Genomic DNA, 22,924 nt, shown 5'->3' with positions numbered 1-22,924 from the left:
GTCAATGTCATTGGTCAGTTGTTGCCTCATGCGGTGATATCTACTTGGCAACTTTTTTCAAAGGTGAAGTGCGGAACATGACTTGTACGTTTCCCACAACTGCACTTTTTTCATTCATGTTAGCAGCGATATACAGGATCGACTGCAAAATGATTTTTAACAAATGTAACATAACACTGGTACAGCGGAAAGCAAGAACACGCCAACCTTACCGACGTAGTAGAACGAAAAATCCGTCTTGAAATGAAAAACAAGGTCCTAGACAACCAAAGTATGTTTTGAAGGGCTTGCAACAAAGTAAGAAGATTTCTTATGATTCGGTCACTGCATACCTTAACATCCAGTGCAAATAAAAGGAAATTAACGTCGCCGATCCCACGAATCAATAAGAAGAAAAAAATTTCAAAATCTCACTCTCCATCATCGTCGTGGACCCGTTCGCTCTCTCCCTTACCGTTGCCAACCGGATCACACTTTCTAACACCATCACCGACCGGAGTGCTCTGTCCTTCACTATCGCAGACCTGTTCGCTCTCTTCCTTTATTTTAAGGTGATTTCTGATTGGAAACAAATAAGTTCCTCCCCATCACTGCTTCCCCAGTAAATCATGTTGCATTTATTGGTCACAAATCGCGGGGGACACCACTTCCAAAGGAAAGCTTTGATCAGCTTGTAAACAGTGTTGTGACGATCGGAATCGTTCGATCGCACGATCATGATCGCGATCACTTATTCATGATTGCGACCGCGATCGCGATCTAAACTAAAAAACGCGACCGGGATCGGAATCGCAAGCCACAAATCGTGCGACCAAATTTGCGATCGGTGCCATCTTTAATTTTTGAAAATTAAAATTTTTTCTTTTAAATTAGCTTTAATTTAAAAGAAAAAAAAATTAACTAAATTAAATTTGTAATTTATATTTAAGCAAAAACACCCAAGGGAGCAGTTGGACATCCTACGTTGCGCATTCTCCGCAAATGCGAAAATCAAATTTGTGTCCAATCTGTGGTACGCTGTCTACAGCGTCTTATGGGAAAACCAACCATTTCACTTTTAAAATATTGTTTTCTTCTCTATAACTATGTTTTACCTCACTGTTGTACCTAACAGTGGATTCGCTATTCATTTGGTGATAACCTAATTTTTATTACATTGCACAATTTCACCTATTTTATTTTATATTAATATTTTTGTAATGTTGTTTTCTTTTCCCTTCCAGACGACATGAATGTTACTGATAAGTGATAACAATGTCATCAGCGGTCATCAGTGAGCCGGTTATAACTATCTTTCAGTTGAGTGACTATGCTAAAGGATTGGTTGGTGTTGATAGACAGACATATTTGGATAAGTTAATGAAATGTAACATCGACTGTCCCTATTTCATTCCGAAAGAACATTGGGTTGTGGACCCAGCTATCATTCAAAAGATTTCTCCACGACAGTTGACAGAGCATGAAGTCTATATTCACTTAATTGTTAGAAGAAGTAATGATACTGTACTGCAATTGAAGGCTATGAAAACCATTGAAACTGCCAATTTTATGGTAGCCAATCGGTGGGTAAGTAAGTTGTGTGCTATTCGGCTAACACATGGTGCTGCGATATTCAAAGCAAATGTCCGACTTTCAATGAGCTTTAACAGCAAGAAGGACCTGTGTACATGGGCAGCTGTCCATGACAATTCTACTGTTATGGCTGCGCATTGCAACTGCACTGTTGGGTAACTATTACTTTATCCATGCAGCTTAACCCTTTTGGTACGACAAACTAGTGAATGTCTATTCATTAAACTTCTACAGATTAGGTGGAGTGTGTACTCATGTTGGTGGTCTACTTTATAGCATCATACAATTATTAACCACCCCATGCACATCAAAGGAAAACTCGTGAATTTGCTCCACCAAAACATTACCAGTGGTAATTCATTTAAATTACTATGTTATTATGTTCATTCCAAATGTAATACAGCTACATTGTTTTATTTCAGCATTTGAATACCAGTATTTCAGATTTGAAGTGTGCCACTAAACTAAACAAGAATCCGTTGTTAGTTTCCAAAAAAGAAAAAAAATGGATGGGGATACCAGAAATGAATGAAGAAGAAATTGTTGCATTGAATGATGTATTATTAGAAAACAGGGCAGTGCCAGAGATAAGGAGATGGCTCACTCCACGTAAAGCTCAGCAGTCGACATTTTCCCTCCTGCCCCTCTCTAGCAGACGAATTCGACTGCGCTGCTCCTTTCGGCCAGCTCCGGAATCGTGGCTGTACTTGGCGGTAAGGACGGTATGGTTTAAAACGTGAAGGGGGAGCGCCACTGGGAAATCCTTACCGCCAAGTACAGCCATGATTCCGGAGCTGGCCGAAAGGAGCAGCGCAGTCGAATTCGTCTGCTAGAGAGGGGGAGGAGGGAAAATGTCGACTGCTGGGCTTTACGTGGAGTGAGCCATCTCCTTATCTCTGGGCAGTGCAGCTTCATGTAGTCAGCTGTAATAACATTTTCTTCAATTTCCTAAATTTAAAACATAACTAATCAATTTTACTTGTGACTTCCATTCATGATAACATTATACTCACAGGAATACTAATTTGTTGCCTTGCTACCTTCCTTGTCATTCTTCTAGAATATCGCTCCTTGTTTAATGTAGTACACCTTTTAGATTTCCCATTATCATCCAAAACTAAATTAAGTGTCGGGGCCCAGTCTGGATGTGATTCATCTGAATCACGTGTGAACGGAACTTCTATAAACAGAAACCTGTACTACAATTATTAAAACACACACTTTATAGTTATTACCTTTCAAGAAATGGTTGGAACAAACTCTTGTATGTTTTGTTATGTTACGTTCTTGTAACCTAAAATTTTTTAACCACGCTTTCCTTCGCAAATTCTGAAGTTGTTGTACTTCGTTTAACAGCGAATTTTATTTTTAGGAAAACTTAAAAATTTAACTCCATCCTTGTGATTCTTTTCACAGTTTCGTACGCAACACTTCATCTTGTTAAACTTACAAGTTTGACGTTTATAGAGTGAACAACAATACACCAGCTAGCTAAAGAATTCGGGTTCTTCTGCTAGCCGGGTCGATCACAAAAAAGGACTCTTAAACAAAAATTAACTACAAATAAATTAGACTTAAAAGGAGATGGAGGGAAAAATTATGTTATCACTAAATGAATAGCGAATCCACTGTTAGGTACAACAGTGAGGTAAAACATAGTTATTGAGAAGAAAACAATATTTTAAAAGTGAAATGGTTGGTTTTCCCATAAGACTCTGTAGACAGCGTACCACAGATTAGACACAAATTTGATTTTCGCATTTGCGGAGAATGCGCAATGTAGGATGTCCAACTGCTCCACTAGACTTGTTGAGTATATTCAAGAATGTACCAACTTAGACAGCTTAAAAGGTCCCGTCAACTCACAAACTATACCGTCAGAAAGTTGCTTCTACTGAATCTATTTTAAATTTTCCAATTTTAAGCCACATGTTCTTGCGTTATAGCACTGCTCTCCCTTCATCCGCATCAGTCGAAAGGCTCTTTAGTGTAGCTGGAAGCATTTTTAAACCAACGAGATCAAGGTTGAAGGAAGGGAATTTTGAAATGCTTTTATTTATTAAAGTCAATGGGTACTAAAAATAAAATAATTGTTTTGTAAGTTCTAGCTTTAAAAAAAAAATGTATTTTTGCAAGTTGTTTTGTCTTGAAAACGTGTGTGCTCTTCCCCTTTGGCCATCTAGCAGCGATCGCAAAAGAGATCGTGACCGCGACCGCGATCTTTAGGTAAAATCACGATCGCGATCACGATCGCGATTGTTTCTTTTTTGGTTGATCAGGACCGAGATCGCGGTCAAAAAAATTAAGATCGGTCACAACACTGCTTGTAAACTTCTCCCGACAATGGAAGTAAGTTTAACAGGTTCCATTTTACTTTGATTTTTTATATATTTTCTATCTTTCTTAGACAATTTCCACATCGAAACTCGGCAATTCACAATACTGTTGGCTATTTCGGGGGGAAATGGTTCAGCGCTGGCCACATACAAGTCTATGAATTTGCGCTTGACGAGAAATGATAGAGGTGAAACGTTTGAGCCAATGGCAAATATCGTTACTCGTCTAAGCCTAAATCACCGGCCGGGAGTTGATAAGGTCTGTTTGGTATTCTTTCAATTGGCTTCAATAACTGTTAAAGCAAAGAATTTGGTAATTATGATTTTACTATTTTTTGGTGGACCTATAGTAACATCTTTCTTTTAAAAAGTAGATACGATTGATTTAAGATCTAAAAATGCATAGCATCTCATCCAAAGAAATTTCATTTGTCTCTTATGGCAACACATCAAAAGGGGCTTCTACCATTTATAATCCATTCAAAGTAAACGGCGAAGAAATTCTTGAATTGATTCACCGCAAACAATAAAATGAATGGATCACTTCGATGAAATGGGGTATTGTAAGTAATGCTACTTGAATGTTTTAATATCAAAATTTACTTTTCAAAAGGTTGCTACGCAAGAATGTTCCCCATCTGTGTGGGTCGTAACAAGCGCCATACGTCAGCTGATGGAATTAATTGGCAAGAAATTCGCACAGAAATTGACAACGAAGATGAATCACACGATTAGCTTACACTTAATCGTGGATAGAACAAGTCACCTCCCCATCTGTTTTTTTTTTCAAGTTGTATCGCCTAAGGACGATTGCAATTCCACCGCACGAGTTTCCCTCGTTTCTTGTCGATTGCCAACAGCAGCTTGGAAATTGACATTCTTTATTTCCCACTGTGTTTCCACAAGTATTACTAAGACAAAGAAAGAAAATTTCTTCACCAAATCAGTTGAAACTCTACCAAGAAAAAGGTTGTGTGATGTATCTGGGGTAAAATGGTAAGCCTTAAATCTATACATTGCACATTACAAATTACAATTTGGGTCCACATTCAAGACTCGGCGATTGGCCTACTTCTACGGTTGGCGAAAAACAATTCGTTCACGTTTTTAGGGAAAGTACCATAGAATCTGAGTGAACCATTCGTTTTATATTTTTTTTAGAGTATGCTAAAAGAAATTGCATTTGTAACCACTGCCAAATACTAAAAGAAAATATCTCTAATATGAACAAGTCGGAAATCGAAAACCATAAAAAGCAGCTTTACAAGACATTACACAAGAAAAGATAACTACAGTATCTGAAGAATTGTATCGTATTCCAAGTTCTACTAACAAAAATAAGGTCAGTTGTACACTAGTAATAGATTAATTGTTTTTTCAAAGTGTGTACTCTTTTGTTAGTCTCAATGGACGAATTCCTTAAAGCATGCACAATTAAGGTCGCCAATGAAAAAATAAATTGCCTAGATTGTAAAATGAAGTCCCTTACCAAGACGGTAATCGCAAATTGTCTAAAATAATCAGTGAAATAAGGTAATAACATATGTTTCCATTTCAGGAAAAGCAAGTGCCATGAGCTTTTTTCGAAAAAAGGTCGTTAAACCCCACAGACAAACGTCAGAATGGATTTTGATGTGAATTAACCTTTCTGATTGATACAACAAATAACTGTTTATGAAGAGCCATGCAGCTTTACATTTCTTCGGGAATCAAATTTACTTCCCCTACTAAGTCCAAGTACTATACGCCGAGTACTCAGTTCTGCCGAGTGTACAATTGGGTTCAGCAAACTAGTGTAACGAAGGCCTACAAATATATTTAATTATGATACCCACATTCTTATTATATTATGTTTACTCTCCCTTGGCATATAATTATGTCTACATTTTACTCTCTCGCATTTACTCTTCTTTTGCATATTATTCGGATATTGTAATCCGCATAGTAACCATTTGTCATAGACATCTAAGCGTTGACTCAATTGGACACCTGCTGTCTGACTCACACGTGCGACGCACATCACGCCACTAAACAAACATCCATGATTGGTCACACGTGCGACGCATATCACGCAAGTAAATAAACATCCGTTTGATTAGTCGCTCGCGCGACGCCAATCGAGCCATTAAACAAACACCTTCTGATTGGCTGCACGCGTGACATAGCGACACGTCAACAGTATCACGCCACTTTGACGAGATGCGAGGTTTCATGGTGAACCCACAAATCTAAGAAAGATCAGGCAACTAGCAGCTCGGTAAACGTTCAGTAGCCTTCAACAACACTAGTTCGACACCTAACTTGCCTTAGTGTTTTCTCTTACAAGTTTTTCTCCGCCTGCCTGTTTCCGTAAGTGCCTATCTGAATTGTATTTCCAATCGTCTCCATTTCATGTTTGAATTCGCCCGTATCGCTCGCGCTACTACGGTAAGATCAATTTACTTTGTCTCCCTTTACACTTTGTTTCCCTTTAGTTCTCGTATTCTTATTCGTGTAGTTTCCCTTATATTTTATGGCCTAGTCTAGTAATACACTGTCGTCATTGTGGGTAAACGCCTCCGAGTTCCGTGTTAATATATATTTGTCTTAATCCGTAACGTCATTCACCCGAGAGAGAGGATGCTTTACACTAGTATTGGATGCCTTTTTTGAAAATTGTTTTTTTCAAGAATTCGGAAGATTGGTCACTCTCATTCTGGACAAAATGACATGCATAACGGAATTAAATTTTGACACTCGAACCCTTGCATGGAAGGAATAGTTGATTTAGGTGGATAATTTCAATTCCCTGTTCCTTATGGTATATTCGATCATGTACTTGATTTTGTGACAGAGGCGTTCAAAGGAAACCACAAAGGCGAAATCCAGCCATTTGCTTGGTTTGGTACTAAAAGTCTTGTCCCTGCTAGAGTTCTGGTCAAACTCGTCTTTAAAACAATGGCTAAATTATTAAAAAGCGAAGCTATTGTGAAAGCCACCTCTTGCGATGGAGCGTCTACCAACAAATCGATGAGGGGCCACATAGGAATCTATAGGGAAAATAATGATGTCATATCAGATACACACCCAATCGAACCTAAGCACAAGGTTCATTATGTTGTAGATGTCTCACATCTCCTAAATTCAACAAGAAACCACATATACAGTATCCTGAAACCTGATACTGTACAGTGTCCTGCACAAAAATCCGAACACCGATTTAATTTTTTATAGCCACTTATTGGTGAGGTAAAGGGTTTTTTGTTTGTTTTTCTTTAAGGGAAAGGGTAGACAGGGGGAGTGATAAACACGACAGGGCAGGGTTGGGTAATACTAACCTTTTTCTTAAATGCCTTAAGGTTTTACGCTTCAAGGCAAGTAACAGGTTGGGTCATTTTTGCAACCCTCAGGGTGGTGCGTTTTTTAAAACGACAGTTGGAAATGTTGGATTTAGGCTGTGTAATATTCCTTACCTAAATAATTTAGATAGCTGCCTGTGCAAAGTTACATAGATGCCGATGGCATATGTGTACAGCCTCTGATTGCGACACTGGAGATCAGTGATCGACTTCCGATAGGGAATTGCAAAATACATGATATCTTTATAATATGCTGCGTTTGAATATGCTTTGAATTTTAATTGCATTAGAAAGAAGGGAATTTTTTAAAAAATTATTTAATGAACAAAAAAACCACATTGCTCGATGAAAATTTGTTTTATACATGAACGAGAATTTCTCATAATCTTACCACATTTAATTAATTCATCACATCATTTGGAATCGAACACCGATTTCCATCATCACAGCCAGAAACGCTACACCTACGCCATTGACAACGACGTAATCATACACAGGCAGCTGGAACATAAGCTAAATTGTTTCGGTAAGTAACATTACACAATTACACTCAAATGTTTTACAGAGAAAATTATGATTTGTGCTTGCGCCACCATGGGCGCTGGGATCAATTTCAAGTACTCAGATTTTTTTCTTAAAAATCGTAAAGCAAAAGAAGTAATGCCATCGATTGGTTCATGATAAATTTTTGAAGTTCATTTTCCTTTTTTGATTTGTCGGCCTGTAAGTAACAAAAATTAAATGATGTTAATACTAAAAACAAATGGCATTTTTAACTAGGATATTTAAGTGCCAGGATGCAAACAAAAATCGCATCCACTTTCGCCATTAAACTGAATACAATTTAAAAAAACTGTTCGGGCCATTGTGTCTGTTGTCAACACAACTGGCTTCATTTAAAATCTTAATCCCCCTTAATAAATTCCCGAATTTCCAAGTTGTTCTATTTCATTTAAAGCAACCTCGAGAAATGGGCCTCTTGGCGGTTTTTTATTCCCATACCAAAGCGACATTAAAAACATATTTGATCTTCTAGAGCGATAGGGTGATTCATTTATCACGGCCATAGAAGGCCAAAAGTTAAATTTGCTTGATTAAAAACACTGGGCTCCATCAACGTTGAGTTGGAGAGTGATAACAAGTTCAAATTCCGATTCTCGGTGAACATTTTCCATGTAGCAGCTACCAGACTGAAGTCCCCGAGTCGATCTATCAAAAGTACTTACTTTGTTCCACTTATCTGCCCCTCCGTTTTCCCAAAACTATTTCAGTTGTTCTTCCACCGGGAGGATAAGTACATAACAGCTTCCAAGTAGCTTGTTATGGTGGCCACAGGGTTGGAAGGGGGAAATCCATTTTTACCCATCGAGGTTAGGACTGCGTCACATTTCTTGTTCGTGCAAATGAATACTTTTTAAACATTTTTTTTAATTGTCGTATTTCTAAAAGCACTTTGCAGCAGATTTTATTTCTTCGATGCTACATTCTGTTGTAAGGCTTAGTATTCTTAAGTGATCTTGAAGGCATGCCTTTGACAGATTATATTTAACTTTGAACGCTAAGCAAATAATGAGAAGATAAACCTTTGGGTGGCATTCCACTCTACTGGAAACCTGTATTAATCAAATCATTAATAATGAAAAGAATCATAAACTTAAAAAACAAAAATACTGTAGGTAGATCAGCTGTTAGTTGAGATTCAAAATGAAATTCTTCGAACAAGTCCAATTTAGTTTCCTGAAGGTCATTGACAGAGGCAACATTTGAGGAAGGAATCTCTTCATTTTTCTGTAAAATAATAGTATATTAATATTCTATTTAACAATTGGCAGTTAGAAATGTCACTACTTACATAACAATTGTTTTCTTCAACGCCACTCATGGCTTCAATCTATATCGTATTACAATATAGTTGGGTATTGGCTAAAGTGGGGTCTTGTGATTTTCCCCACATGATGGGTATGAGATCGTCAGCATACGCAGGTCGCCTTGACGTTATATATAACGGGAACAAACAGCTTTACTGTTTTCTAAGTTTTTACGGCTGCCTGTGTTTGCCATTATATTAAATATTTCCCTTGAAATGGCGACGATAAAATTAAACAAAAAATCTTGAAACTACCAAGAAGGAAAAATATACTTACTTCAACGTCTTCAAATGAATGAATAAAAAAAATCTGTGTAATTCCTGGTCTAAGAAAAGCGTCTGATACAGCAAGACCAAAAATAAAAATTAAATTTCAACAGAAAAACGTCGACTGTTATTATTTAGATACTGCGTTGCCAAAATAGTTATTTAATAGCTTGACCTTCTCTAATGTAAATAAGCTTATTTGTAGCAACACAAAAAATGCTATTATATAGAAACTAACAGTCACAAAAAAAATATCCAACGTAGCAACTATAACTATCGCTATAATTTATCAGCTGGAATAAGGCTAGCTGACCCGTAGAGAACATTGTTATAGCTACTATAAAGGATATAGTAGGCGCCTAAAAAATCCAACCGCAGCATCCATAAAACATGCTCAAAGCTATCTGTTTGAAAGCTAAGTTATCTTAGCTGTATAATAAAGAGTTCAAATATACCAAGGAGCCAGCTGATAATTTTTTAAGCTATGGTTTTAAAAGCTACAAAAAAAGAAATTCAAAAGTTGAACCTACAAATGATAGCTAAAAACATCGTACGGGCTCCATCGTCACAAACGGCATCACTCCTACGCTCTTCGTCGCATATGTCGTCATCGCTGGAAGATGACTGCTGTCTGCGAAGATTGCTGGCTTTTGGTTGCGTTTTGGGAAACGTAAGGTATCCTAAATCTTCATCCTCATTTGTTTTCGTCGCTTTGAGTAAGGTTAACTGTCTCCCTGCTAGGTCTAATTTTCGCCAACACTTCTCTCGCCTTCTCGTATGTTTCTGAAAGTTCATATAAACCAGACTTGTAAATCGATAGTCTGCGCGATTTCGACGCTGGCGATAGCACTATTGAGTTTACCTCGTATCGCGGATAGCGCTACCGATATTATCGCGACAACCTAACGTCGATAGCGATAGCGCTACTTGAAGTGATACTCACTATAAATGCGAATGATTGTAGGAAATTGTATTGGGTTACAGAATAAAAACTACATTAAATAAATTATTTCTCTAAAAGAACCTTTCGATTAGGTTTCAAAAACAAGGGTTTCAAAATTTAAGTCGCAAAGTCTTGTACGAATTTGCGACAAAATTTTCCCCCGCAAAGAAAATATTCTTCTAATATCAGCGTTCGCCGGAAGCGCCGTGATGTATCTTTAAAAAGTTTGTCTCATTAATGGCTAGGCATGTAACACTTGAAGATATTCAGTATTTTTTTCTTCCAAAAAATTTGATAGTTCTGTCTTGATAGATCAGTTTTGTTTTTTTTTCAAAAAAGAATAAAAGTCTTTTGGATCGTCAGGTGAAATCCGCTTTGCCGTTGACGTTGAACCTAGCACAAGCTGTGCCATCTGATTGTGTAATTTGATCTTTAAGGGATTTTTTGCTCGGTCAGGTTCATCTAGCTAATGCGACTTTAATCATGGGTGCACTGCAAATGCTAACTGAACATTAGTGTTTGAAAAGAATCCACCAAACCTTGAAGATAAACCGAGACTCTCAATCAGTGATAAATTGTACTTAATTTGTTCCCCACTTTTGAGTTCAAGCAAGATTCTTTTAATAACGACCAAATTAGGGAGCAAATTTCTTGGTGTGACGTGGTTATCCTGGTCTACATGCAAAACATCAAGCGCATAAACTATAGGAGTCATCACTCAGAATTAAATTTAAATTCGGCTGGCTTAAACTTGGCAATTTTTCGCTGGAACAAACAATAATTAGACTCTTCTTTTTTGCATCTTTCTTGATTTTTTAAATCAGTCAACTCATTACAGTCGATGAGTTGTTTCACCTGTCGGAGTCAAATAAGCATTTCATCTGCCTGCGTTAGTTATAACAAATAGGACACCTTATTAAAAATAATTTTAGAAAAATGACTAAAGTAGGTAAGTCTTAATACACTACCCAAATATTCTTTCACTTTCTCAGAAAAGTATGCACTACAGCTTTGCTTGCTGAAAAGAATTTGCAGTTTTCCTAGAGTTTATTGATAGATCTTTCGGAATGGTTTGTTGGAAATTATTTTATAACATCTGTTGTACAAATGTGGCATTGCGTGTTACAAGCAAGTCTGCGGTGAGGTGGTAGCTTAATGTATGTATCTTCCTCAACCTCTTAATTTTCTCTGTCAACATTGTCGTCCAAAGATTCAGTAATTTCCTCAAGAATCTATTAAATTTCAAGGTAACACAATTGAAAATATCACGAAGAATCTAAAGTAAACGTTTAATTTTGTACCGCATCCTCGTCTTCTTCTACTTGAGTTTCTTTCAAAACATCCCTTATTTCAATAAATTCTACGTCATCTTGCTCGGATTCGAATTCCGGACCGAAAGTCCTGAAATCCTTCAAAATGTTTGAACCACTGACTGTTATGGTCACAACTTTTTTTCCCAGCCAGCTGGAATTCAATATTAATTGAATCGAGAGTTCGTGTCAACACGTCATAAGTTTATCTACCGGTTACTCTTCTTACAGCTAAACAAACAGAACTTCATTCAAAAGATTGGGACCACTATTGGCAAGTAACACCCATGAAAGATTAAATTTTTTATGTTATAAACAAACAAATGAACTAAAATAATAAATGTGAAAAATAATCATTTTTCACATATTTACTATTGAAGTTAATGATCGTAGCTCCCATTGTGATCCAGTCCACTGAAGGTGTGACATTCTTCAACAACGTTTTTTTATGACGTTTTTTTTATCTTTGAGCCATCGAATTCTATTGATACTGTGATTGTACCATGAGTGTAGCCCTAGGGATAGCCACTCCATAGTGCAAAGCATTCTTCCTCTCGGACGAATGACTTTACTGATACTGGCGGAGTTAAGACAATTTGTATTTTAACTGAACTCGGAGACGTGTTACCAGGGCTGTTAAGCATACTTTAAAAATGTTATCGCCGGTTTTGCTCCCGATACCCAGAATTTTTTTTATCGGCGATGCTGATTCCGTTACATTTTTTGGCCAGTATCGGTATCGCCGATACCAATACTTTTACCGATACAAAAAAAAATTTTTTGAATTTCATTGCAATTCAACGACAGCACTTGAAGGCCACCCGTTTGAAGCTGAACAAACAGCCTTCGTAGATAGGGAAATGAATCCAAAGATCGAAAATCATAACACGATTTGTTTTTAAACATTCTACCGATCTCATCATACCCCGGGGAAAATTTGTCTTGTGGGTTTGAAATAGGTTTTACGGAGGAAACAAAAATCTTTAGTGCTCATCGGCATATAATAGAGTATCTATAGAGCTAACTTCGTCCTCTACATCCGCTTGAACCATTACTTAACTTTTTTGTTAGTCCAGCCATCATTGCGGTTTTTACGCCATCAATTTCTTCTCTGACGAAAATGTATTTGACACCCAATTGAATTTAAATCTAGGGTGAACTTCGGAAGCAAAACGCAGTTAATCACAGAGAAGAAAGTTACTAGACCTCTTTTCAACGCCATCGAGTAAAGCCACAGCCAAAGGCTCACAGACTTTTAGGTTCTCAGAATTTGTAAAGTCATCAATTTGTCTCTTGATCACGACAGTGGAAAGTAACATATGCCCAGCTGTAACTTGATTACCTATTTCCCCTTGGAAAATTTTTAAAGCAGTGGCAATTGGCTCCATAAGCATAACGTATTCATTCATAAACAATAGCTCCTGTGACTTCAAATCTGCAATGCCGTTATAGTCACACAGAGAAAGGATACAGACCTCGTTTGCAGACGAAGTATCGCTACCGAGTATCGATCGATACCGGACCGATGCCGTACCGATACCAATTTTTTTAAAGTATCGACGATACTGTTGCGATACCGGGTATCGCTATCGCCGATACTATCGGTATCGAAACCAATACCGATATTAACAACCCTGTAAAATTGTAAGAAAATTTATATTTAAAAAAGAGTGGTTTAATCATTATTTCCAATCAATATCTTCGCCATGTATACACCAACAGGGTTACGGTTATCCGGCAATCCGAGCGATCAATAAGCTCACTCCAAAGCAAACCCAAAAACCACTGATTTTTCAAAAGTAAGACAAGGTAATCGTCTATTATCTGCCTACCATTTTCATTGGTGTCTAGTCTACCATTGAAGAGAAAAAAAGGATTTGCTGTTGATTGCGCACTAATCCATTGATTGGTAAAAACCTCTATCGATTGCTTTAACCACTCGGCTACTTCGACTTTATCTCAAAAATAATGTTTTACCGATTAGTTCCGCGATTTGGTAAATAGATTGGAAAAATTTCTTGTCGAAAATTAAAGTGAGTTTATATCTAATACATATGAGTATGTGGTTAGAGTTATATCCTATTCTTACTAATGGAAACTAATTGTACGCAACGATTCTTAAAACATTTTAAACCGGTAATTTGGTCCAAAGATATAAAAATAACAAAAATAAATCTATAAGAAACCCAAAAATTAAGGCGGTCCCATTCCCTATTTAAAATATGAATTGAGAGTGAACATGTGATTAACAATCATAATATTCGAAAGCGGTGCACCCGAGTGCACCGAACGACACCACACTACTAGAGAAAAAGCCCGCACCGACCTGGCCCGATAGGTTTTCTTAGAGTTTGGTCGTGTTGTGCACCAGGCTGAAGCTGATCGGGGCTGAGCGCTAGGGATGGGTTAGAGCTCAGCCCAGAGACGATCGGGTAGGATTTTGGCCAATCTGTGCGGTTTTAAAAAAGGCCCAAACCAGTGCGGATCAGTTTATCTCTTTTTTTTTTACCATTCATAAACGCAGTTGGACGCGGTTTACACGGTGGTTTGTACCCACATTTTTCACCACGGTTTGTACCTGCCGTTGGTACCAACGGTTTGTACACGCGTTGTAAACCATCTTCTTATACGGTTTACACCGCGGCAAATTGCGATTGTATACGGTTTACACAACACAATAAGTCGGAAATTCTGTTTAGTACGGCATGTATTTTTTCAGACTTCGTTGCAAAAATTTTCTCAATAATTTTCCGCCAATGTTGCTAATATAAAGTTCAACCAGTGGCTTCTTGGACACCAATTCAACATCGTCGAGCAAACAGGCTCTATACCAAGACCGTAAACATATGAGGGCTTTTACAGTTTCTGCATGATCTATAAACTGGAGGTCGAAGAACTGTCGTCTGCTTGCTTTGGCGTCTGCTAAAGCTTGAGAAAATTTTGCGGCATCCACCAGGGATGCTGACTACCCGGGTAAGTCTCATTTTGCCGATTTTACCGCGTAAGGTATAGCCTTTAGTACAAAATCTACTTACTTTTAGGGTTTTTATTTTATTCAAAGCAAATGAGATATGCGGAATACGACTTTAGGAAGAATAACCTAATATAATAGGGGAGACCGGACCCATCTTGGACACTGTACCATGTTGGACAGTGACGGGAAAATTAGTAAAAAAACTTGTAAAAATCAAATTTTTACACCGTATGTTCCGATTTATGAAATCTTCAACTGTAGAAAATTTCATGTATCCCCGACTGTTATTTCACTAGATATTTAGAAAATAAAAAAAAAAGCGAAAAAATCGCAAATTTTTTTTTCTTTTACTGGCGTATGGCCGATTTTGAGTTATATCGTAAAAATTTTTTTTTTGAATCTGTCATTACACAAATTACTTTCACAAAATTTTTTTGAAATAGTTTTTTACATTTCTTTTCTGCTTTCTGGGCCGTGTCTAGCCTGGAACAGGGGTTTGTCCAATCCCACACAGCACCGGGTCATCTTTAAGACATCCCAAAGATGTCCGAAAGTCCAAAAGACATCCCAGACTAAAAAAGGACGTCTTAAAGATGTCCGGCCAGGACTACCGAAGGAAAAAGACAACTCAGACTACAAAAGGACGTCTTAAAGATGTCCGACCAGGACTACCTAAGGACATGGCTGTTCGAGGACTTAAAACAGATGTCTTTAGGATGTCCTGCCAGGACAACCACAGGGCAAGGAATTTGAAGACCAAAAATAGATGTCTTTAGGATGTCTGCGGAAAGACGAACACGGGACAAAGCAATGACACACAAAAAAATATGTCCATAAGACGTCCGAAATCAGACTAACTTGGGACAAGTTTGCCGGCTGGGTTCAAGACTGAAATAGGGTGTCTTTTGGGTGTTTTAAAGGTATCTTTCGAGTGTCTCCTGGATGTGATGTTGACGTCTATAAGGTGTCTTTTAGATGTCTTTAAGAAGACCGGAATAAATAAGTGAATAGACCGTTCAGTGAATATCATGACTGAATGAAATAGGTTAAAATAGGTGTCTTAAAGACGTCTTTAGGGTGACTTTAAGGTGTCTTCAACATTGACTGCGAACTAGAGATATTACTTTGAAAGATTCTATCGACATAAACAAAATATCAACTATATCAGTAACACATATATAGTAAGAAGTGTAATTCACTATATTTTAATGCTTACATTTCATTTTAATCCAAAAAAAGAAAAGGTAACAAACAGCTGCAATCATGTGGATCCAATAAAGGTTCATCTTTTTTAATACGATAGGTAAACGAACATATTTGGATCAGAATTGGAATACTGCGATACACTTTGTTTCCAACGTTCGCTGATTTCACTATTTATCACTTTAATTTCAAAGAATTCTGTAAAAAAACAATCAGAGATTTTAAATTGCTCTTATCTACAGAAAAGTGTCGTCTGACTCACGATCGACTGCCGTTGTCAAAACATGCCTATCTAACAAAATCATTTACATTACGGAACAAATCATTTCTTTTCCCCAGATATATTACCAAGTGAAATGAGCAATAGTTTTTACAGAAACTATTGTTAACTAGGTTAGTTATAATTTCCAATGATATAAAAAATCCCGGAAAAATGGCATAAGATTGTCTGATGGGTTGTCATAAAGATATCTGAAATTGGTCTTCAAGATCACTTGTAACAGGATACACAAAACAAACTGACTTTCAGGGGGCATCTTTAAGACATCTTTAAGACCCATTATTTTAGTCATGAAAAGTCGTCCCATATCTGAATGATATATCCATCTTAAAGACATATTAAGGACACCTAAATGACATTTCCAGTACATCAAAAAGACAACCTTAAGATATCTTCAAGATATCCAAAAGACCTCTTACTTCAGTTTTAAACTCAACTGGCAAAGTCGTCTAATGTTCATCTGGTCTTAAAGACATCTTTTATAAGTCCTGTTTTTTGCATAATTGTCCCGACCTAGTCGGCTCTCGGACGTCTTGTGGATATCTTTTTTTAGTCTTCAAATGCCTTGTCATTCTATACAACTGACTGGTCACGCTGCAGACACCTTTAAGACATCATCAAGTATTATTTTAGAAATTTGGTGAAATTCATCGATGTCCAGAATTTGTCTTCAGTGGTTTCAGAGAAAGACAGATCTACAACGTCCTATGGACGTCTTTTTTTAGTCTGAAAACAATAAAAACCGATGATTCAAATTTTATTGTTTTTTACTGGGAAAACGACAAAGGAATCCAGCGACGACGAGGTAGGCAATCTAACCAGTTTACATTCAATTTCATTAATGTTCCAGAAGTGATGGTCAGCTGAGAGAGAGGAAACAAGATATTCTTGGATTACAGAGGATTGGCAGGGATACGTATAGGCATCTTGCTGACTTTCATATCTTTTCCCAATTACAACAACGTTATTGCAGGGCATTTAACGAAATCAGATACTACAACCACAGACATGTCTTTAAGAAGCACACAATTATCAGCCTCATCACAAGAATTCAAATTTCCCACTCCTGGAATGTTGACTGATCTAAATTGGAAACCAATAACATTTTCTAGGAGCGGTTTGCTATGGTGTCTCTCAAGAAATTCTATGTCTTTGGACGCTGGAATGTTTTGGGTAACAATTCTGTGATTTAAGATTTCTTCTATCAGGCGTTTAACAAGCTGTTGGAAGGGTTTGTCATTTTTCTTGAGGTACCTTTCATCTTTCCGTAATGGTTTTCAAAGCGGTACGCGCTGAAGTTATCAAGCGGCCCAAATGTTAAGACGTCAGAGGTCAAATAAAACAAAGCGTGTACGTTGTATGACATAAACAACTCTGAATAAAAAGACTGTGATTGGGCAACAAAACGGGCGAGCAATGCGTTAGCAAAGGCGTTATCTGTGGTGGACCAAGGTACATATGAAAAAAGCTTTACAGCAACGTGGAGCAAAAGAAAATCGTCGTGAAATTCAAGAGGAAGAAACTGCTTGAAAATAACAGCTCCTAGGTAATGAAGAAAAGTTCGGAATTCAGATGCCTTCCACCGAGGAAGTTCTTTGATCGATCGAGGTTGTCGGGCAAAATCTTTTCTGGAAATAAACTTCTTTAATTGTTTGGTGATGAAGGAATCGATTAGATCAACTACTCTGTGGTGTAAAGTAACATTTGGAATTGTTCGTTTTTTTCGATCCGTCCCAAAAAGGAATGAAAGGATCTTTTTCATGACACCTAAGTCAAGAAGATGCATTGGATCTAGCGGGACGTCCTTAATCATATCCAAGTAATAAAGATTTTCAAGAATAGATCGACAATGATGATGAGGAGCGCACTGTTTCTCTCTAAACGAAACATTTGTGCGCGATTCACTAACATACCGACCAAATCCTCCGCATCTGGAACAGCCGTTGAGCTCGGAAGAATGCCCTTTGATACATAAAATCATCGCTCTTGCCGGTGCATCACAAATAAATAATTCAATCATAACGAGGTAACGTTTTTCTTTGAAAAGAAACCCAATTTCGTAAAGTGCCTCAGCATCCGTAATCAAGTCCAACAAAAAACATTTGAGGATGTTGGTTTAGAAACAGCGTGAAACACGCCAATGGAAAAAGGTGGAGAATCTTTCAGGAATGGCAAATAGCCAACGATTGGCCAAAACTGACTCCCGGAACTATTTACAAGATGAACGCCATCAATTCCAACTTGTAAAGGTACGGGATCAGGGAATTCATCTAAATTGAGAAACAAAAGCGTATCTAAAATGCCTTTTTCGATACCAAAGTGGTAGTATTTACCGGGCGGAATTGTTTGCAATATTACCGCTTTCCTAGGCGTTTTTACAAGAGTCCGAGTTAACAGAGGAAGCTCAGGTGGTATGGATTCAAAATCTTCAATAGCTGATCACACACGGAGAACTCAATGTGATTTACAATTTTCCACGTAGCCAGCTTTGACATAAGTGATTCTTCGCCAGGTAACTCATTATGTAGCACTGCGTCTTCATCGTTCGATTCCTCGGTTGTAGGGGTTTCAACATCTGACTCGATTTGAGATGTTTCGTCAGAATAGTCTTCAGCAAATATCTGGACATCAACATCAATTACCGTTGCCTCCTTTAACCATTAAATAGTATTTATAAATTCTTTGGCATTTCTTTCACAGTATAAAATTTTTTAAATTTGAAATTACTTCTAACGTTGGATAATTACGAGTGTGAGGTAAAGATGACATACCGTCGGCGTCAGCAAGTGGTTGGTTGACAGGAGTGTCTATTTCACTGTCCGTTGCTGAAGATTCTTCCGTTGTTTCATTACCAAGCATGAAAGTAAAGTACGACATCTTTTCCTGATTTTGCCTTCTATTTCGTCGTTTATCGGCCATTTCTGTTACTTCGTGTGTTAATCAATATAACGATCGAAATTTCAAATGAAAACACTCTCAAAAAAACAAATGGTTTGATGAACGAATGACTGCACAATGAGGTGTGTAATCAAAAAAAGACGACAGCTTTTGTCAACATATTGGTTAAAGCAACGGTTTTTGCATATCAGGAAAAAGAAATTGTGTAAACCAAAAACAAAAGAAGAGCCATCAGCGTGAATATTCCTGAACCATAAACAAAAAACGCCCCTTCTCTCATACAGTCTGCTGAGTTCTAGCGAGTAGAAGTTCCAATAACTAAATTCGGCGAAAAAGTATTTTTTTTTCAAATGACTACATTCTTAATCGTGCAACTTGAAGATGAAAGCAGAGCAAACGAAGTTTTCCCAAGTAGTTGGTATGCTGATGGAGAGTGTGCTATACCAACAAAAAATGTGCACAAAGCAGCAAATAAAATGCGATTTACAAAATATCATGGAAACACCACGTGTGTACGATTCTCTCAAGTCGCGGTAAGTAGTGTTATTGTGCAGACTAACATATTTCTTCTTCATTCATTGTAAATAAATAATTGTTTGTAGATTCCTATGAAAAAGCTTTAGAAAGAAAAGATGAATATTGTCGTGGTTATTGAGGCCCCATGGACTAGTTGTCACGTCCGGCGCTTCTGTATCGGCTATTGACCGCAACTCTACCCGAGATGTCCGGCAGTCTTGTCAGCAGATATTTCTCCCGGTAGCTGCTGTCTACGTTAGTGCATAAATACTTGTGTGTGTCCCTTGCTGCGGCCCCCAGTCTAGTTGTAACTGTTTGTTAGTACTGTGTGTGTGTGAGCGCATCGACAGTGAATACAATCTTAATCGCTACTTGAGTCTCAGTATTATTCCTCCGTGCTACAATATGCTGTCTCTGGGTCAGCAGGAGTCTTTTTAAGCAGCTGTGGGAGAAGTTTAAGATCTGAAGGCTCGAAAAGAATCCAGCAGCAAAAAAATGCTACCCTTCGGCCCAATACCACTGCTGCTGGTCCCATCATTCAGCTATCGCTGGCAACAACTTCAAAAAGTCGTCGCCCCATCACTCCTTCCAGTGATGAGGATTCAGATTCTGGGTTGGAGAACAGCGAAGTGAGTGCAGCAATCAAGGCTGGACCAATAACAAGGCCACTACACCGTCAAACAGTTGGCCAATTGACTTTAATTCCCCCTTGTAAGTATTTCAGATATTTTTAACCTGTGTTACAAAAGTTATTATCTGATGTGTTTCGTTTTCCAGCTCCAGTCAATGGGGAAAACTTTTCAGCAACAAGAGGCTCATCCAACTCGCAGGCCGCAAATAACGAAGATGCTGATTTTCTGATTATGCCACCTACATCCCAAATTGAGCCTGTTCAGCAGTCAAAAATCCCCTCTAAAGTGTCATGGATAGGTAACTTATCGACATTTCATCACCTCAGCATTTTAAGGTTTTCAAATAAGCTCTTATATTGTTCAGTTCAACGTCACGAACAATGGGATCCCGAACAACGATCGCCATTTCAAACATTTTTCGTCAGAATGTTGCGAAGTATTAATGACTTAAATAGTAAATAGCCTCTTTTTTAAATAACTTCATTGTTGCAGATCAAAACAAATATCTTCGTACAATGGCTAGGGAACTGGCGGATATAAAGTCAGAAAACCGTGACCTGAGAAGACTCTTGCAAAGCCGACAACCTGTTGCAGGCATCAACAACAACGTTGGAGAAAGCCGGCATTCTGTCTTTGAAAAACATGTTTCTCTTCCATTGAAAACCATTGATGACTTCAAACACTTCGAGGAAGAACTTCTCAAAGTTGAGGTCAGGAGTACTTTGGTAAAATGTTATATGAATAAGGACTTCCAACAATTTGTTTATAGTAACATTTCCTTTTTAGATCGAGATGCTTCGCAGTTTTTTTAAATGAACGTTGAGGACACAATAAGGCGATTGTGGAAAAAAGTTATGACAAACGAACTGATGCGCCTTTACACTTAGTCGGGGACACCCAAACCCAATAGTGGTAAACAGAAGGGGTTGGCGGTTAAAGGATCCAGATTGATGTCAGCCGTCATCGAAACTGTTAAATATGGAGAGTTTGAAAAAACTACAATCCCCAAAATTGAACAAACCAGCAAGATTTACATCCGAAAAGCTGTCGAACGGTTGAAGTCGTCATCAATTGCTCAAAAAGAATAGCCTTTTTGTTCTTTTTATGGTTGTTTTCTATTTTTGTATTGGCCCAATTGCCCGTGACAACATCAGAAAGATGACCAAAGGATTTCTTTGCAAATTTCGAAAAATGTCGTAAGAACTTCTTGAGGAAGTCTTTAGGCTTATCGGAAGACATGTTAAAGACGGCACAAGAATGCCTTTAAGACGGCGGCAAGATGTCGTAAGAACGTCTTTCGGAAGTCTTCACGCTAACCGGAAGACATGTTAAAGATGTCATAAGGATGTCTTTAAGACGGCGGCAAGATGGCGTAAGAACGTCTTTAGGAAGTCTTAAAGCCAATCCGAAAGACATCCTAAAAATAGTACTTGTCCCGGTCATTTTGGACACAAGTAAGGAGTCTTTAAGAAAACTCTGAGACATCCTTTGGACATCCCCACTCGGGACAACTGGACATCTTCAGGACGTCTTAAAGACATCCCGGTGCTGTGTGGGATCCCACCCCGTCAAAAACACCAAAAAATTGAATTCGATGATACTTCTACAATTTTGAAGTTACATCGTTGAAAAAAATCAAGGGGATGTAAAGAACACAATTGATTGATCCTGAAAAAAAATAAATAAAATTGCTTTTAAAAAAATGGATATATAAGGGGAAAACCAGAACTTTCCAAGATGGGTCTGGTCTCCCCTATAATAATAAAACAAATATAATAATAAACAAACAACAAATTTGAATGATGTATTTTGTAACGCTTAGCTTGGATGTGATACCTTATATCTACATATTGAAAAATCAAGAAAGGGACCGTTTGTTAATTGTGTTCAGAACAACAAATTTTGGGACCCCCCCCCCATCCCATCTTTCGCAACTGCAGCGATGATCTGGTCAAAGGAGTCTCTTATGAAGGCGTTGTCTGTTTGAAAACATCGTCACTTGCAAAATAATGTGAACAAACTTTAGAAGAAGGTTTCAAAGTTCCCTTCCTGGGGATGAATTCATTCCAACGCTTCAATAACTTTCCATCCTTAGGTGCACTAAACATGGTAAATTTACCAAGATCTTTTGGGTAATCTGGGAAACCAGATTTACATCCGGGGACATAACAATGGTTCGACATCTTCTTTGTGCTATTGCAAGGAAATGTTAAAATATTAGATTAAGAGATAATAGCACTGCATAAGACTTTGGGATTCACATATCAAGCTCATAGTGTCACTTACATCGAATGAAAACAAATAAACTAGAGCTGATTCAATACCCCATGACATGGGATATTGAAAAATAGATAAACAACATGAATTAATTTGTAATTATTTTAGCTTAAAACCGATTTTTTCGATGATTAAACTATGAACTGAGACCACTCAGCCGTCACTCTCCATGGTTTACGCGGTAAACGATGACTAACCCGGGTAGTCAGCGCCCCTAGCGGAGGCCCAAAAATTTTCTCAAGGTTTAGCAGACAAGACCAGCAAAACAGCCCTAGCAGACGACAGTTCTTCGACCTCCAGTTTATAGACCATGGTTTCTGGGTTAAGCCTCATTCGAACAATTCGAAAACCATCTTCATGCCTGTAGCACATACCACAAACAATTTCTTGCAACAATTGCGCTCAGCTTTAACCTCACTTTTTTTTGCAGAATGTTTTTGAGCCCATGACTTTAACACATATTTTGACTTGAAAGTAAAGCTAGTTGGAAAATTTTGGTTACTCAGTTTGA

The 22,924-nt window shown here is 37.8% G+C and overlaps 2 protein-coding genes and 1 pseudogene across 2 annotated transcripts; 1 reads left to right on the top strand and 2 right to left on the bottom strand.

Moving 5' to 3' along the window:
* Positions 1-8,168: 8,168 nt before the first annotated feature.
* On the bottom strand, positions 8,169-9,310 carry LOC116918653. Its single transcript, XM_045170910.1, has 3 exons — positions 9,099-9,310; positions 8,918-9,034; positions 8,169-8,859 (listed from the first exon to the last, which is right to left on the bottom strand). The coding sequence occupies exons 1-3, from the start codon at positions 9,126-9,128 to the stop codon at positions 8,689-8,691; spliced, it is 318 nt and encodes a 105-aa protein (XP_045026845.1). The 5' UTR covers positions 9,129-9,310; the 3' UTR covers positions 8,169-8,688.
* Positions 9,311-18,480: 9,170 nt separating this feature from the next.
* On the bottom strand, positions 18,481-18,967 carry LOC116918637. Its single transcript, XM_032924368.2, has 2 exons — positions 18,818-18,967; positions 18,481-18,741 (listed from the first exon to the last, which is right to left on the bottom strand). Exons 1-2 carry the CDS (start codon positions 18,965-18,967, stop codon positions 18,481-18,483), a joined length of 411 nt encoding a protein of 136 aa, XP_032780259.2.
* A 619-nt stretch (positions 18,968-19,586) lies between these two features.
* LOC116934920 lies at positions 19,587-20,598 on the top strand (annotated as a pseudogene).
* The last annotated feature ends 2,326 nt before the right edge of the window (positions 20,599-22,924 follow it).

This window comes from Daphnia magna, linkage group LG3 (assembly GCF_020631705.1).
Source record: "Daphnia magna isolate NIES linkage group LG3, ASM2063170v1.1, whole genome shotgun sequence".
Lineage (NCBI taxonomy): Eukaryota > Metazoa > Arthropoda > Branchiopoda > Diplostraca > Daphniidae > Daphnia > Daphnia magna.
Note: the sequence above shows the minus strand (reverse complement) of the source record. Positions and strands in the feature narration are given on the sequence as shown.

Excerpts from the sequence above, each read along its gene's own strand:
- LOC116918653 (XM_045170910.1), bottom strand. The coding sequence starts at position 9,128 with ATGAGTGGCGTTGAAGAAAACAATTGTTAT. Across the intron at positions 9,035-9,098 it reads TTGAAGAAAACAATTGTTAT|AAAAATGAAGAGATTCCTTC; the intron begins GTAAGTAGTGAC and ends ATTATTTTACAG. Across the intron at positions 8,860-8,917 it reads TAACAGCTGATCTACCTACA|GTTTCCAGTAGAGTGGAATG; the intron begins GTATTTTTGTTT and ends TGATTAATACAG.
- LOC116918637 (XM_032924368.2), bottom strand. The coding sequence starts at position 18,967 with ATGTCGTACTTTACTTTCATGCTTGGTAATGAAACAACGGAAGAATCT. Across the intron at positions 18,742-18,817 it reads GTAATTATCCAACGTTAGAA|GAGGCAACGGTAATTGATGT; the intron begins GTAATTTCAAAT and ends TAATGGTTAAAG.